The sequence below is a fragment of the Poecilia formosa genome, unplaced genomic scaffold, assembly GCF_000485575.1.
Source record: "Poecilia formosa unplaced genomic scaffold, Poecilia_formosa-5.1.2 Scaffold21, whole genome shotgun sequence".
In the NCBI taxonomy this organism is placed as follows: Eukaryota; Metazoa; Chordata; class Actinopteri; order Cyprinodontiformes; family Poeciliidae; genus Poecilia; species Poecilia formosa.
Genome location: NW_006799960.1, coordinates 1,222,330 through 1,239,183, shown reverse-complemented (window position 1 = coordinate 1,239,183; position 16,854 = coordinate 1,222,330). Strand labels below are relative to the sequence as shown.

Sequence of the window (16,854 nt, the reverse complement as noted above, 5' to 3'; positions counted from 1 at the left end):
CGCATTAGGACTCTGATAAAAACTCAAGTGCTTTAGTATTCCACACATCAGTGCTGTCAGCGGCAAATGTTGAAGCTGCAGGGAAGCCATACAGATTAGAAAATGGATGCCCGCTGAATTATCCTTGATCCCCCCTTATTATGCGCCCACATTAGGATGCATACGCTCCGTAAAGAGTATATTCCCTCTGATAATGTGCTGACATGACATTTTAAATTGCAGAATGCATTCAAATGTGCACTCCAGTTTCAGGCTGACGGTTGTCACGAGCTACAAATTCAGTCCTCGTAGCGAGAAAATCACAGTCCTTCTGCTGACTGCAACTTTCTACACAGCTGGGGGGAGAACATCAGAGATATTACAATTAAACAAGTTAGACATAAGTAAAATTAATGATCATTGCTGGGCAAAATCCTCCACCAAGAAGCACATTCGCTTCCTTCACCAAGGAGTAATTAATCTGAATTTCACAGTCAGTATAATCTGAGGCTGAACAATTGTGACGCTTAGCATTGAGCTCTGCATGCATCGTTTAGCTAATGCCCTCACACCAAAATGTCCTCACGTCAAAAAGGTACTTCTAATATCCAAACTTTTAAGGTATTGACAGCAGGTACAAAAAAAATAAAATAGGGTGCACAAGTATGTGAAGTCACACCAATGAGATGGAAAAAGATTGTTTTTCTACACAGGCAGGAAATCCATAAAAATGTGAGCTAAGACCTGGTAGTTAATACAAACTTGGAGCTGCCTACTCTCTCCTTGTGTATCAATAGCTCAATAAACTGTAACACAAAGAAACACAAGGAATAAATGCCAGGAGTAAAGCCATAAACAGCTTTTTTTTTGTTTTTTCCTATTGTGAATTCGCAAAACAAATAATGCAGCCATGCTGGCGAGGCGGCTAACGGCTAAAAGCTTCATGTGGGTACAGAGAGTGTTTCGTAGCATCCGTCTGGTGCATGGATGCTTCTGCATCTAACCGTTTTATTGAAAATCTTTGATTCCTGCTTTCCGCTCAACATCAATTTGTCATTTGAGTGCAGATTTATTTGATTTGCTTTTAGCTCTGGATCCTCTGTCCTGACCACTTCCACATAACCAGTGAAGACCCCTAATCAAAACCGTTAACTTTCCCTCCGAGTGCATATTTTTTAAAATACAAGTGTTCTTAAAAACACTTGTATTTAAAAAAATACAAGTGTGATTAAACAAAAACTAATCAAAACAAAGAGTGATTAAACAAAAACTGTTATAATCACTCTTAAAAGACGATGGCCAAACTTTAGAAAGACGAGCCATATTTTTAATAGCAATCCTTTTAATAAGATCAATAAACATATCTAAAGAAAGACGTCAGGACTCCTTAAATCCATAATAAAGATGCTGCAACTTGAGACTTGTATGCCTTTGTCAACGTTCACTTTCCCACTACACTACAATAAGAACCACAAACTCTTGGAAGTGCATTTTTCCAGATTTTGGAGTCTGACTCTGCAATAATAGCTCCACCTTGAAGCAGAGCAATTTTCTGCAGGGTGACATTTTGAGAGCAGCTCTAAGCAGCGGCTCACTTCAATCACAGCTAGTAGGTCTGAACCAGAAATTACACAGTGGACCTTGTTCTTAAATAAACTGGTATCCTGTGGAGTCTGGCAGCTGTGGAAACACCTGGGATGATGTGATAAAAAAAACGTTTCTAAACACAACTTTATGTCCTTTATAGTTGGATATTTGTCTACAATAAATAACAATGTAGGTGGAAGTGTTAAGGCAACATTCATAGTTTCAGGATGGAAGTCTACCCAGCAGCACAGTGCATTACAAAAAATGTTTGTTTTTTTTGTTTTTTTCCTCAACCATGTTTCTGTAATTTTTCTCAATGATTTTTTTTGTGCTTTTAATTTTTTTTTAAATTTCGCCCTGGTCTGTTTCTTTTCGTTTTTGTCTCCGTCTGGTCCTCTCATCCCCAACCAGTCGAGGCAGATAGACACAGCTTCTGACTTCATTTCATTCTGTTCAAGGACAGCACTCCACTGTTAGCTCAGGATGAGTAAAAAACAAAAGAAAAACCATTAAACTGAAGATTTATTACAATCTTTATTTTTTTTCGTCTGGATGATATTTTGCTATTCAAGCTTCTCATAACCACAATCACACTCATCGAGGTTAACAGAATTAATCGATCCAAACCTTCTTGTGACATGCAGCGAAGGAACTTTTCACGAGATTTAACACGCAGCATAAATCAATCTGAAACAAAACGAACCGACTGTGGTTTGAAGCTCGTCCAAGGCAAACCCAATCCGTCTGACAGATCAGGAAAAATGCAGAGAGCATCTGCCGCTTCCTACAACCGACGCCCAACTGACTACCCGACGTACAATATCGGTCATGAACACCTCATTACTATCGCCATCTGGCCGTGTGCATAGACACGGTTCCCGTGTGAACTGACTCAACATTAGCCAGTTTACAGGAAGTTTATCTTAATCCAAACTCCTCTGAGCTTTGAGTAAAGACAAAAGAACTGATTTATGAGATCAAAGGGAAATTTACAAATAAAACTGTAACTTCTATATGAGGAAAAGTAGAAAAAAAATATTAAAAACGTGGACATTTTTTGTGCATTTGTTACACCTACTATATAAAAAAAGAAGAAATATGTTGATCTTTGTAATTAAGCATCAAAGATTGTGAAGGTACTGAATTTGACCACATGCAGCCAAGAAAGCAGCACTGTGCCATTATTCAGCAAGACATGAATTAATTAAAAAGTAAAGCTTTATTAATAATTATCACAACACCTAAAGGAAAAACGTTCCAGTAAATGTATCAGTAAATCAAGAATCAATGCAATGATTTCTAAATGCGTCCGACTTGTTTGCAACTAGAAGTCTTGATGAGAAATAAAAAAATCCCAGTGTCAAGTGTAATTCAAACTTTCAGTCCAATATAAATGCATTACATACCAATAATACACAAAAAAAGTAGGACAACATATGAAAGTCATTGTGTTTGAAATTAATGGGGATTTAAATAAATTCAATTGTAAGCCTACTGAGAAATTCTGGAAATATAAATACACGAACAAAAAAAACAAAACAAAAAAAAAAAAAAAAGAATTTTACAAATTACATGTATCCAAACAAAGCACTTTCTATGGTGGAGACAAAAAAAAAGAGACGTCCACATATGTGTCTCCTCTGACTGTCCAGTATATAATGTATAAGTAGAGCACATGGCTCAAAACACCTCTCAGCATGAAACACAAGCCTGAAACACAAGCGGAGCCACGCGGCCTACCTTGTTGAAGTCTTCGCTTGTGGCTCGCATCTCCTTCCAGGTCTTGTTGAGCAGCTGGATGCAGATGCAGAAGAACTCCTCAAAGGAGCGATCGTGGGTGAAGAACATGGGGTGGAAGTCATGACAGTTTTCACTGGCTGTGGAAATTAATTAAAGAGGCAACTGGTAAGTATTTGCAAAGGGTACAAATGATTCATATTAGCACAGCAATATTACAGTTTTGTTTTTGTTTTTGTTTGAATCTTCACATTTCATTTCAATCATTTTTACCTGACTGAATGTCTTAGAAGCTTAGAGTTTGAAATTTATAACAAGTTATGTTCACATAGAGGGCTTACATTACTGATGTGTTTAAAACTCATGGTTTGAACAACCACAAAACGTTTTGGTCTCATTATTTTAGACAGTATTCTGGTAATTAGATAAAAACCAGAGGAGAATGACCTCCTTTATTAAGGAATCAAATTCGCAGCAGGAATTTTAAATTATACGGCAAATAAATCATGTTGTGATTATACATGTTTGTGAACTGGGGTATTTAACTCCAATTTATTCAAACACCAAAATTGACCATTCAATTCAGCCTGATGCATGAACAGTTGGGTTCAAGTATTTTGATGATCCACATTTACATTCAAACTCTCTAATAGTGTGAAATATCGCATGCTGTTTATGAATTATATATATATATATTTTTCCCACTGTAACTATAGAAGGAGGCAAATTTGTTCCAAAAAAAAAAAAAAAGCCAAGAACCTCCACAGAGAATCCACTTAATTGAGATGAGAGCATAACCGAAATCGAACCTACTCATCAAATTCAAAACGTCCCCTCGAGGCAAATTCAGTCCAAAAAAAAAAAAAAAACTAGTTCCAGCTAAATTAAGTCGAGATACGTTTCTTATCCCCAGACCCAAAACCTGTTTATTTTCTCCATTAGCAGAGCAGCGAACCACTTTAATCCCTGGATTTGTGTGGGAGTGGATTTGACATGAGTGTAAGATGGGGGGAAAAAAAAAAAAAATAGAGACTGGGCTCTTGAGTACCCAAACTATATTAACCCAAAAGGTACAATAACAAGCCTTGACATTCATTCGAACTGCATTCGCCGCGCTCTCGCCTCGCAGCGATGAGTGGCGGCTCGGAGCCAAAAGGTTGGTTCATTTAAAGAGTTTCAGAGTGGAGCAGCAGGGGCGCCGGCCACCACGAGGAGCCATGAAATTGGATGGAAAGGGTCGGGCTGCGATTGAAACTTCACAGTGTAATGAGTGATGCCGTCAGCCCACAGGCACAGAGACCTGGGCCTTGATTTTCAACTGATGGATGGGCGATTAAAGTGGAGGACATGGTGGCGATTGGGGCGGGATGTGCCACCAAAGCCGGCAGACGATCGGAAAACTAATGGAGTGGAGCCAAAAGAGATGCCGACAACCTGCTTAGCCAACAGAGTTTCGCTCATGGCTTAAAAAAAAAAAAAAAAAAAAAAAAAAAAAAAAAAAAAAAAAAAAAAAAAGATAAAAACAATAAAGAAATCAAAAAAAGGAAACGGGATCAGTGAAAAAAAAATCTCTCTCTAATAAATGATCTTGTTTTGGCAGACTGACAAAACCGATTAGGCGTGTTGGACTCAGAGCTTACAAGGCTGTTTACTGATAGAGCCGGCGCAGCCCTGAGGTAGCAAGGTGAAGGGGAATGACATGTCAAGGCTCATTTGAAAGATACAGACAGCAAGTCGTCTCAAGCGACTCTGCAGAAATTTCTCCCTCGCAGACAGTTTCAACGCTTCCTGCAAGGCTAAGCAAGAGTCCAGGCAGCAGGGCGGAGGCAAGAAACAGGGCAACACAGTGTCCTTCAAAGAAAACTACGTTGTTATGTACGGTATTTCATGAGAGTTGTTATCAGGACACACGCGTTAATCAGCCGAACGTCATCCGTTTTGAATGTAGGGATTATTTTCGGTCAAATTCCAAATATTTCATTTAGCCCTCTGGAAAAGACGCATGTCTTACTGGAAAGTTGTTTTTGCAGCGCAGAAGATAAAGAGAAGGAATTATTTGACAAGTTAACGTTTTTGTTAACTTGCCATCTATATATATATATATATATATATATATATATATAAAACACACAATGTTCAAAGCATCTAAAACCAAAGCCAGGGTAGGATGATCGTAGCAGGACGGCGTCGGGATAAATATCACCACAGGGACCCTAAACTCTCCCCGTATCCAGATAACGGCTCAGCGGGGCAGGTGTGAACTGTGACTTGTTTAAAGTCATAATTTATTAATCTTTTGGGTAACGCATACGGGTCTGCAGCGCACAGTCTGGCTGAATGCTTAATGAACCCTAATGAGTTTGCTTTGTCCTCTATCGTTTCATCCATCTGCACGGCCAGATGTTTACGCGCTCATGCAGTGGGTAACAGGACACGACGACGGCCGGTTCAGGTTGGTCTCAACCATATGCTCGTTTGGGTCAGCAGAACTTAAAAGTGTCACGACTAAAATAATCACGCTTAGCTGAAAAGCTACTCGCCTTTTGTGCAGTGAGGGCAAGAGATGAAATGGGATTGGGTTTATGAGACTGAGAGAAATAATGAGTTTTTGCAACAGATGGTGCAGATTTACCCTAATCTCAACAATATTAGGTCAGTCTGGGATTTTGTCACTAAGAGTGAGACTACAGAGAAGCAAAATCCACAGGACAGAGCTGAAAATAAACAAACAAATCAGCCAAATGATTGACTTCAACAACAGAACTAGGGGAAATAAGTGGTTTCTGGGTAGTTGGACTACTTCAATAATTTAATTTCGGCAATTTGCTCTTGTGTTGAGGTTTCTCTTAAGAAAACTGTCTGGCAGCAATAAATATAAAATGTAAAAAAGTGATGTAATAGAGAGCAGAGTGGGGTCACACATAATGCAGTGTGCTTGCTGATGGAGGCTGGGTGACAAAACAGCCAACTAAGTATGAAACATCTCCGCCGCTGGTTCTTGGTTATTTGCAGCAGCGTTTCCACGAGCAGGAAAGCAACACAAGGCTGTGCGTTTGTTTTCGACGCCGCAGTGACGTGGAGCACATTGTTTTCAAGCTCACAGCAAAGGGTTTCTTGCAGTGCTGTGGGAAGAAAATTGTTTTAAGAAAAACACTTATCCATGTTCAAGCACAGCGCAGTGTATTCTGTATTTACGCTGTTGCCGATTTTCATTTGTTTTATGGTGGAAAAAAAAAATCACATCACATTCCAGTTATAAAAATAGAGCAACTTCTATTTCTATTTTCCAACAAATGTTCTGTTCTCTTTGCTTGGGACAAAAGATGAAAAAAATTAAGAAAAAAAATGCTTTGCTGCCTTGAAAATGTGGGCTGAAGTGAAGCTGAGATTTACAGCTTTGTTTCGACAAAAACGTGTGATTGTTATGAAGAACAGTTTACAATGGATCTAAACTAAAGATGTACTTTATATTTTGATTTTTTTATATAGCCAGAATCTGCTAAATGTGGTTTTGACTGAATTTTATTTCTAACTACTACTACTACTACAAAAAAACAAAAACAAAACCAGTCCTAATAATCAAGAAAAAAAATAGGAGACAAACAGAAAATGAAGAAATCTTGAGGTCGTCAAAGCATCTTGTCCATAACCTTTATTTGGTTTTTATCTGACAAAACAAGTACTAATGCTGTCAGCTGATGACTATTTCTGTCTTTTATTAGTATTTGAAATGCCCACCAGTGGTCAGAAATAAACAAGGGAAAACTGACCGGTTCTGATCTCTGGTTTACTGATTGGTGCATCTCCAGCGCCTATGGGAGTCCTTCCTGGTCCTGCGCCCCTCCTTTACCATCTGTTTGGATATTAAGGCCAGTGCTGACTTGCGTGCCTCTAAAACAAAAATGGCCAGCTAGTGTCTTGTGTGTGAATGTGTCAGTCGCAAAAGTCCCCTTACGGTCCAGCTTCGGAGGTTTCCGTGACATCAACCGATTACTCAACCGGTGGCCACACAGCGAGGTCCAGGACAAAACCGAAAAGTGACTAAGCACTTGAGCAGCTGCGTGACTGTGCATCAAACAGGAACATAAAGAGGCACATGTGGGCTGATTGCCACTCTGACATCTGTCAAGACCCGCTGTGTGTTTGCGACCGTGTGGGTGTGCGCGCAAAGTGGGCGAATCAGCCCTCGGAGTCACCTTGCAGCCCTGCCAAAACGACGAAGAGACGGCAGAAAGCACCGTCGTTCCACTAATTACTATCCCAGCGTGCCTTCATGTCCAACCGTTAACAAGAGCGACGTATCTCCGAGCGTCAGCGGAGCAGAACCAGCGACGCGTTTTCACTCCGGTCGCGTCTGCAGGTACGGATGGCAGGGCGGCAGGTACGCAGAGAGGCTTGCATGACTTAGCAACTCAGCTGAGTGCTCATCAAGATGCAGCAAGAAACAGAGTAGCATCGCCATGCAGGCATAAAATATTAATACACAGCGTTATAATGGCTGAGGCTTCTGAGGCTCTTTCTGCTCTTTAATCTGTTTTTGGAGCATTCTGCATATCCCGTCGAATAAATCCGCAAGAGAAGCATTAAACACCGAAATAACTAATACATCCGTTCATCCAGAGTGTAATCTGAACTTGGAATGAGAATTCGACTTATTAATAAAGCACAAAAACCTCGGAAGATGGATGCGCAACTTAAAAATGCAAGACCTCTGAGCTTTTAAGCATCAGCTCTGTGAAGTGTGAAAGGCTAATGATAAAGATTTTATGAGACACATACCTACCCAGAGAGGCAGACGTGTTGTACTTGCCCTTTTGATCTGGGCTTATTCTCAGTGAAGCTAATAAAACAAGGCAGAAAGGAGTCAGTGGACAGTTTTGACTTTAGAGTGAGAGATCAAAAAGAGACAGTACAAGAAGAGTCCCAATAACTACAATATGTAGAGCAAAGGTCATTCTCGGCAAGAACGGTGAAGAAAAAGATGAGGTACAAGGATTTATTTACACCTTAAAGCCAGAAAGACTGAAAATTTTGCTTCCAAAAAAAAAAAAATGCTGTAAAGTTTATACACTTGTACTTTCTTTTGCCTTGCATTGATATGGTGGGACCACATATTCTCTCCGGTGAACAAGTCAGGGCTGTTTGCTGACCATTAAACCTCGATAAAGACAGTCGACCAACATTAGGAGACAACATGGCTCCATTCACCATTGCCGACCGTGGAAACGTCACACTGAACCTCAAGTAACATTCGTTCTGTGCCTGACCGCTCCTCCTCCTGACACTGGGACCTTGACTTCTTAATGAAATGTCTGAAAAGAGGACTGAGCAGTAGTCCAGTCCTGATCGGGTCTGTAGCTCAGGAGTGATTTAACAAAATGAATAAATTTGACGGTTGATGCCATGTGCCGTGTGTAAACAGTAAAGTTACAGTCCACACACCTTGTAAGTCCCCAGCAAACTCTTAAATAGCTTTAGCTTCGCAAATCCTCTTGAGGCAACAGTTATCTGTGTCGCCGAGTGGATCGTTTTTCAACCACACCTTTCCCTTCCCTCTTTTCCGTTTTCCCATTTAGGTTAATGAAATATGATAAGCAGGTTCACCTCACAAATGACGGGACTCGTTTAGGAATGGGCAAGATCAGCGAATAGCTGTGACAGATTGAGAGAAAGTAAAATCCAACGAGGCTCATTAAGGGAAAAGACCAGTTCTCTAAAAGGATGCCAGTATTAAATTAATCTGCACACTTTCCTTTTTTTCTTTTTTTTTTTTGAGGAAACAGAAATTCTTGTGTCGCTTTTATTTGAGCTTTGCGGTTTTGTCACGGCTACTTAATAAACAAAACACATCTCACATTTTAATATATCAGATATGCAGCTCCAGTGTGCTCTGTATCAAATCTCATTTCAGTGAAATCTGCAAAAAAAAAAATACTTCAGATGTTGTGACTCATTGTTATGCACACACAATCGGTCCCCAGTCTGCCCGAATGCAGATGAAGGATGTGTTTGAGCGTCACAAAGCAGCGAGGAATCCTCCAACTAAGATGCAGATACGTGCTCAGCTACCAGAACAGGCTGCACCAGGAGGCACAGAAAATACAAAAGCAGTTTGACTAAAAGTTATCTGATCACAGTTGAGTTGTCTGCGCTCCAAAGGAAGAAGGTCAATTCACAAGCCAACCTTTCAAGCTGAGGGAAAACGAGAATATTTATGCACTTTCCCCTCACTGGGCTGATTTTATGACGCACATTTAAAAAAAAAAAAAAGATTTAATTCCCTACGTGTTACTAAAAAGTTAACTTCATACTGTTTTTGGTATAAATGGAACTGCAATTACAGTTTGGTAACCATTGTAATGACATGATATAATTTTTGTCCCCACCTTAAATATTTGGTGCAAATGCCAATGCGCTGTAAGTTTTTTTTTTTTTTTTTTAACTTCAGGTCATCATTCTGTTATAATTTCATAAAAGTTACTGAATAATCACAACATTTCTCCCGCTTTGATAGACGATGCAGAATTCAAATCAAGTTACGCGAGGTTCGGTTTTGGACCGCTCCCGTTTTGGTACGTCTGAACTGAAAGCAACCCACAAAACGTCGGAGCAGACGGCTTTAACTCAAACAGGCTCAAAGAGAAGTGGTCGCCGAGTGCCAAAATGATGGTCAGGCTGCAGCTTGAAGGATACTTGGCAGCGCTTTGCTCGGCCTTCGCTCCACGTGCCATCGGCCACTCTGCTCGTGATTAATCGACGGAGACTTCTAACAAGGACTCCCGGCTCTAACCTAATCATTTCATAAGAGATCAGCTTCAAAGCTAATGCTCAGCTGCTAGCGCTGACCACTAATGTTTACATATTAGATGAACATTTTGTCTAAAAAAAAAAAAAAAACCCGCCTAGAGAGTCACAGAGGGTTTTGAGTAAAATCCGCCCTTCGTCAGTTCATAAACCAGTTTCATCCTAAACCCTTTCTATTCATCCCAATGGACTTCAATTTCATACATTTAATGACTTTAATTCTCATTAGCTAAGTATTTTTGATGGATTACAGTGATAAATAATCATGAAACCCTAACATTTCACATATGATTTAATGTCATTCATGTATTATTTTCTGTGTTTTATATTCTAACCAAAGTGTGGCTCTGGTCCCTCTTGTGCCGTTCGACTACGGTGAAATACAAAAGATTATGACCCCTGCTGATTCTGGTACATGGGAGTCACATTTCCTAACAGCACATGAGCATCATACGAAGATTATAGAACTTTTTACTTTGAATCTTCAGCGAAAGAAATTAAGAAACATTCATTTCTGATTTAAAAACAAGTTTTGAAACTACTTGCAAAAAAATAAATAAATAAAACTACAAATACAGAGATCCTACTGACAAAAAAATAACCAATATTCAGTTAAGTGGTATTTCAGGATTATCTGATAATGATTTTATATAAATTGAGAATTGGATAATTATTATTATTTTATCACTGGCCACCTGAGAACGGGTCCCTGACCAGACATAAAACGCCATTTTGACCCCAAGTCTGCGTGAACGGCACGTTTGTGGTGAGTTTCGAAAAACTCCACACATCTTGCATCTGACACAGCGGGCCAGTCCAAACTATATTTTCATCTCACACTTGGACACTTTTCAATGGTTATATTTATGCGAGTGTAGGAGTGTGTGTGAGCGAAGGTTTGATGTTGCCGGAGAAAAAAAAATCAAAAATAAGTAAAAATTCTAATTACCGAGAAAGTTGTCAGCTCGGTAAGTTTGGATAGCTGAGTCATCTTGTGGCTTTGGATGCAGCGCACATTTATTTCTGAGAAACACACACACACACACTCACGAGCTTACAAAACTGGTTGAATTGGGATGTGGCATTGAATTTTTTTTCTTTTACGGTATTCTAATTAATCAAAACTAAAACCATTTTTACTTCATGCCTAATCCTCACAAGTTAACATGTGCACCAACCAGAGATCCATAATAATGCTCTGCCTTGTCAGGACGCAGCATTGATCCAAATCAAGAATGCTGGTCTAATATTATAATACAAAACTGGAAATATCAGAAATTTGAATAATAAAGAAGCTGGACTATTGGATAAATATTTTTTGCTATGTCTATCTTGGGCTTTGAGGTTTTCATTACTCATTTCCTGATGTGGATAGATACGTTTGTGTCATACTCTTTTGATTTGTTCTGGATGGATTAAACAGTGCAAATTGTTGGGTTGCTTTTTGAAGAACTTGACATGTAACAATCCAGCCATGACTTAATCAAGGTCCTCCCAGTGCTCCTGTCAGGTTCGACTGTTTTCGTGAGCTTCCATACGGGATCTGCCGGATCTCTGGCCCTTCATGTGAATATACACATCCGCGGTCGGGTCTCTATCCGTGCCTGCACTTGCCGTGCTTCACCAAACCCGGCACGCTATCCCCGCTGCTGAGGCGGCACACTGTGAATCACCAAGCAGGGCCATTACTCACCATGTCTGACCCTTTCAAAATAACTTTATAAATATTACACAGGCCGACTTAAACCCGGGGAGTCGGCGAAGACGTGGCTCGGTGAGTCGCAGATTCCATTAAGCTCCGTGTTCCAGCAGAAACACGGTGACACAATTAATCTTTCAGGGGATCCGAGGCAGGGCATCAGCAAATGTGAGGGGGAAATAGTATGATTTAATGGAGGGAGGTGAGAGAGAGAGAGAGATACCTGCAGTGTGTTATGAATTATTTAGAGACTCGGAGCACTTACATCCAATTCAAATACAAAAGCTTAGCTCATTTCACCAAATTTAATTAGATAGACACGGGGAATCTGGAACATTAAAGAAACATATTTTTGTATTTCCTTAAAAAGAAATTAGAACCCCTGAAAGTGGGAATAAAAGGTAAACACCAACAATCCAGCGAGGAGGGAAAAAAAAAAGGCATCAAGAGGCAAGAGGAGAAGAAACACAGCTAGAAGAGCACCGGTTCATCCAGAATCCCACAGAGTTTGATTCTTGGGAGAATGAAAACAGACTGCGTGAGCAGCAGAGTCAAATACGAACATTTCAGAAGCGAGCCAGAAAGACGTCAGCACCGTCAACATTCATCTGCTGTCTCTTTCTTCAAGGAAGCAACACCAATCAACTTTTATGGCATCTGGGGTTTGGAATTTTGTTTGTTTATAAGAAACTTTTACTTTAACAAAATCAAGAGGGTTTTTTTTTGTGTGCATAAATTAAGTCTTTAAGAAACTCTGCCACTGTTTATCTATGTGATAAGTTGAACAGTTCATCTAACTTCACCTTAGCTCATAGAAGAATATCGACATTTCACTTTAATTTAGTGAGATTAGATAACAAATGACTAAGGTGACGATTAAAAACGTTTTGATGTTTGTTTCTGCAGCAGAATACAAAAAAAACAAAGCTACCATAATAAAAAATTTATTACAGTAATATGCTACTGTTCCCGTTTTCGATAGCTACAAAAAAACAAAAAAAGTCACTCTCTTGAAATGTTATTCTTGTGACTTACTATAGAAAGCGTGCTGACTTAAATAGGACACTACCAAAACTGATAAAACACTACAGAGAGACAGACGCAGCCTCCAACATCCTCATTAGTGTCAGGAGTTTCTATGTTTCCCCACGGAAAGGTCAACTGAATGATGACAGTTTCAATGTGGAGCTGGGACTCGTTCCCCTCGTCACCTTCCCTCTGGGAAGAGCACACTGAAGCACCGACACACACGCTGCATATTCACAGAGAAACACACACAGGAGCAGAGCGATCCAGTGTTGCTCCCTCAGCACCTGCTCCCTTGGCCTAAGCTACACCCATTCGACTCCATGTGTTTTAATGTACGCATATGTGACAGGATCTCGGAATGAATCCAGCTGCTCTGTGAAGGCCTTTAGGGTTTGCTAGGGAGCATTAGCAAACAAAGAGCATCACGGAGATGAAGGAACACAGCAGACGGATCAGGGAGGAAGCTGTGTGGATAAGTCTGAACCAGGGTTCCAAGTGTTGGGTATTTCACAGAGCACTGTTTATAATCCATCCGCCAAAAATCAAAGGAGTAGCGATCCATTTAAACTAACAGGCAAAGAAAGGACGTTTATCAGACAAGCAGCCGAAATGATCGGTAACTCTGGAGGAGCTGCAGGACGGATCGGGTGTTTGCTCATGTTGAACACAATGCACCTACAGGGAAACCTGGTGAAGTCGGAACCAAGGTCAATCCTTTTAGAGGCCCACCATGCAACAAAACGACAACCTCAAACACACAGCCAGAGATACAGGGTTTGGGCCAAAACATACTGATGTTAAAGTGATTCAGACAAAGTCAAGACTTGGAAAAGAAAAAAAAAAAGTGATGTTTCTTTGACACTATCCATCCAAATTCACACAAGATGAGCAATTTTGTAAAGGATGAAATATTTCTGTCTCCAGATATATAATACTGGTATATTTGTAGCAGTAATTGCACAGAGGGATGTTCAAAGTACTAACTTTAAGGATGAATGCAGATTCATGCCATTAAACCCAAGTAAATACCAGGTAGCGTTGTGAATGTACCGAGAAAAAAATGTGAACATGTTCAACTTTTGGCAAAGAAAATGATGGAGAGCATGTAGGACAGGCTCATGTAGTCCAGTTCGGTGAAAATATCAACTCAAAACCAGACAGAAATGGATCAAACGCTGAAGATTTGGCATCCAATAAAACAAACTCACTTTATTCTCTTTTATGTCTCACTGCAATGACATTTTTTGTTTCACATGGCATACTTCACACCACTCAAAGTGCATATTTTATCTTTTTTTTTTTTTTAGCAAATGATGCACTTACACAAATAAGTCTTTGAAGAACATGGGTTCCTCCCTATTCTTGTACCTATACCTACTGTCAGTTTGTGTTGAACAATTATAAAACAGGCTGCAGCTTATAATTAATATTCATGGACTCAACCCCATCAAATAACAGACGCAGCAAAGAGCGCAGCCACCAGGGGAAACCTCAGAACAGCAAGTCAAGGTCAGGGCAGTGATTCTGCTGAGGTTTTATCAGCATATGAGGGAAAAAAAAAATCAGATTTTCAAACAAAATGCCAATAACCTGTTACATACCCATTACATTTCACAAAAAGAATATACCTCACTCAGCGTTTTTAGTTTTAATCAGGAAAGTCGTTAAAAAAAATAAGGCTTTCTTAAAGCATAATTTTCACAGAAAGAATGAGGACAAAGCAATTCTCGAATTATTATCATTTAAGACTAAAGGAAAGAAATTTCAGTCTGCAAGAAGAGGGAGTCACAGGGGCATTTCGAATATGGAATGGATAAAAGAAGCTGATTTAAAAAAAAAAACTAACAAGAGCTCTGTAGCAAAGGATAGCATGCATAAATAAATGAAATATTAGAATAAAAGAATCTCAGATGACTGAAAGAGAAAAACACCAAAAAAGGAAAAAATACATTTGCAAAGCACATGAAAACATACAAAATGTATCCTGCTCCTCTGTTCAGCCACTGATTCTCTTAAGGCTGGTAGATTTATAACAACTGGTGCAGTTCTCTCATCTTCTATATATTCAGAGGTGCTTTAGAGCCAAAATTCACTCATGATTTAAAAATAAATGAGGGACATGTTTCTGAGAATCATCAAATGGATCCTGCAGCACATTTCCTTGGGAAAAAACCCCCCCAAAAAACAAGAGCTGTGGAAAAGGGCACGTCAACCTAAAAACAGAAGCTAAAATTGCCTCCTCCGTTCCCACCGGGAGCAGCAGGGGTCAGTCTGGAGCAGAGCTGAGAACAAGCTGCCCATTTAAACAAGTAAAGAGGAGTGAAAATAGGCAAAGAGATTTTGTTTTGCTCTCCGGTACATTATGCAGAGAGTTCCAACGTTTGTAACGAGGAATTTGTGCAAACATGTGACGGCATCTGTTTTTTTTTTGTTTTTTTTTGCCGAGGATGACTTACGAAGTTCGCCGACTTTCAGGATCTCGCAGAGCATCTTGGTCAGCTCGATGCTGCTGCGGCCGAACGGGCATTCGTGTTTGTCTTCCCTGCTGCTGTTCTCTAGGACGATCTGGAAAATCCACATGGTGGAAAAAGGGAAAGAAATTTCTTAAAGTGAAATGACATTTGAAGGCATTTTGACTCAGAGTGTTTCACCCATTTGCTCTCGCTCCTGTTCCCTTCCGTCAGCATGTCATTTAAAAGGGCAGACCCTTCACTTAGCCAACAACGTCACACATGCCACAAGAAAATGAATTCAAATTTTATATAAGAAATATACAGAAAAAAAGTAGTCTTTACAGAACCGCTGGATTTATGCTGACATAAATCTGAGGTAACTGGTTGAATTGAAAATTCTTTTAGGTGCATCAAACTAATGAAGGCTGAAGTACAAAAAAGAAAAAAAAAAAACACCGATACATTTTGGAAATCATGAAGTTTTTTTCTTCCACTTTCCATTTTATTGTTGGATTGACATAGAAAATTCCCCAAAAATTCATTGAGGTTCATGAACGTAAGTACTTCTTTTTCGGAAACGCTTTAACAATGGAGGAGGAGAATAAGTGTGCAATGCTGCCTTTTTTTGTCACGCTGACAGTGACAAATGCATGAAAAGCCCACACTTGTATCATTAGGGTGATGGCAAATTGGCATGAAGGTCTCAGCTTATTCAGGCTGTGACAGATTTAATAGGAAAATTATTAGGGTGTTGGGGTTGCTCCCATGTTAGCATGATAATAAAACTCTCAAAGAAGTCAGACTTTCTGCAAAGGAGAAGGTGGTTATGAAATTAAGTTCTACTGAGCAAGTGTAACATTTTTTATAGCAACATTTAATTGTCATTTTATTGATTTGACATTTTCAAAAAAAGGAAAGAAATTACGGTACAAATAAATGGCCAAGAGGGAGGAAAAAAAAGTTTGATAGAAGTACAAAAGACCAAACACCTAAAAAAAAAATAAATAAAGCCATTCCCAGCTAGATCCACAGGATGCATCAACACAACTCCACTTTGTGTGTGTGTGTGTGTGTGTGTGTGTGTGTGTGTGTGTGTGTGTGTGTGTGCGTGCACTTACCCTGATGTAAGCATCCTGGTGGTGTTTGGCAAAGTAAAGCATGTTATCGAGAGCCAGCATGCCTGGAGGAATCTGGGTGAAATCCACGGCTGGATTGACATGATTCTAGGAAGACACGAATACAGAGCGACACTCAACACACACAACTGACTCTTAATTGTGAACCTTTGTCATTTTATGCTCAGCCAACCAAGAATCAATAAAAACAAAGTGCGCAAAGTGTTACTAGTTCAGTTTTCAGCTGCTGGGGGAGAAAGAACATTTGAAAAAAATATTTTCAAAATAAACTTATAACACCAATAACAGTAAGCAACATATATATGTTAGAACAGCATTAAGTACCTCCAGTGACCATATGTATGTAGTGTTTACTGTATGTTTACTTGATCTGCAAGATCAAGTAAACATACTTGATCTTGTATGTTTACAATCAAGTAAAGTATCGCTT

At 39.6% G+C, this 16,854-nt stretch overlaps 1 protein-coding gene across 4 annotated transcripts in view; it reads right to left on the bottom strand.

The window, feature by feature from the left end:
- elmo1 (engulfment and cell motility 1 (ced-12 homolog, C. elegans)) overlaps positions 1–16,854 on the bottom strand; it is a 64,189-nt gene that overhangs the window by 30,849 nt on the left and 16,486 nt on the right. For all 4 annotated transcript variants that reach the window (XM_016669253.1, XM_007547587.2, XM_016669254.1 and 1 more), the window contains 3 exons: positions 16,407–16,511; positions 15,292–15,400; positions 3,307–3,443 (listed from right to left, as the gene is read on the bottom strand). In XM_016669253.1, the coding sequence (XP_016524739.1) occupies positions 3,307–3,443; positions 15,292–15,400; positions 16,407–16,511 (351 nt within the window). The remainder of the gene's footprint in view (positions 1–3,306; positions 3,444–15,291; positions 15,401–16,406; positions 16,512–16,854) is intronic.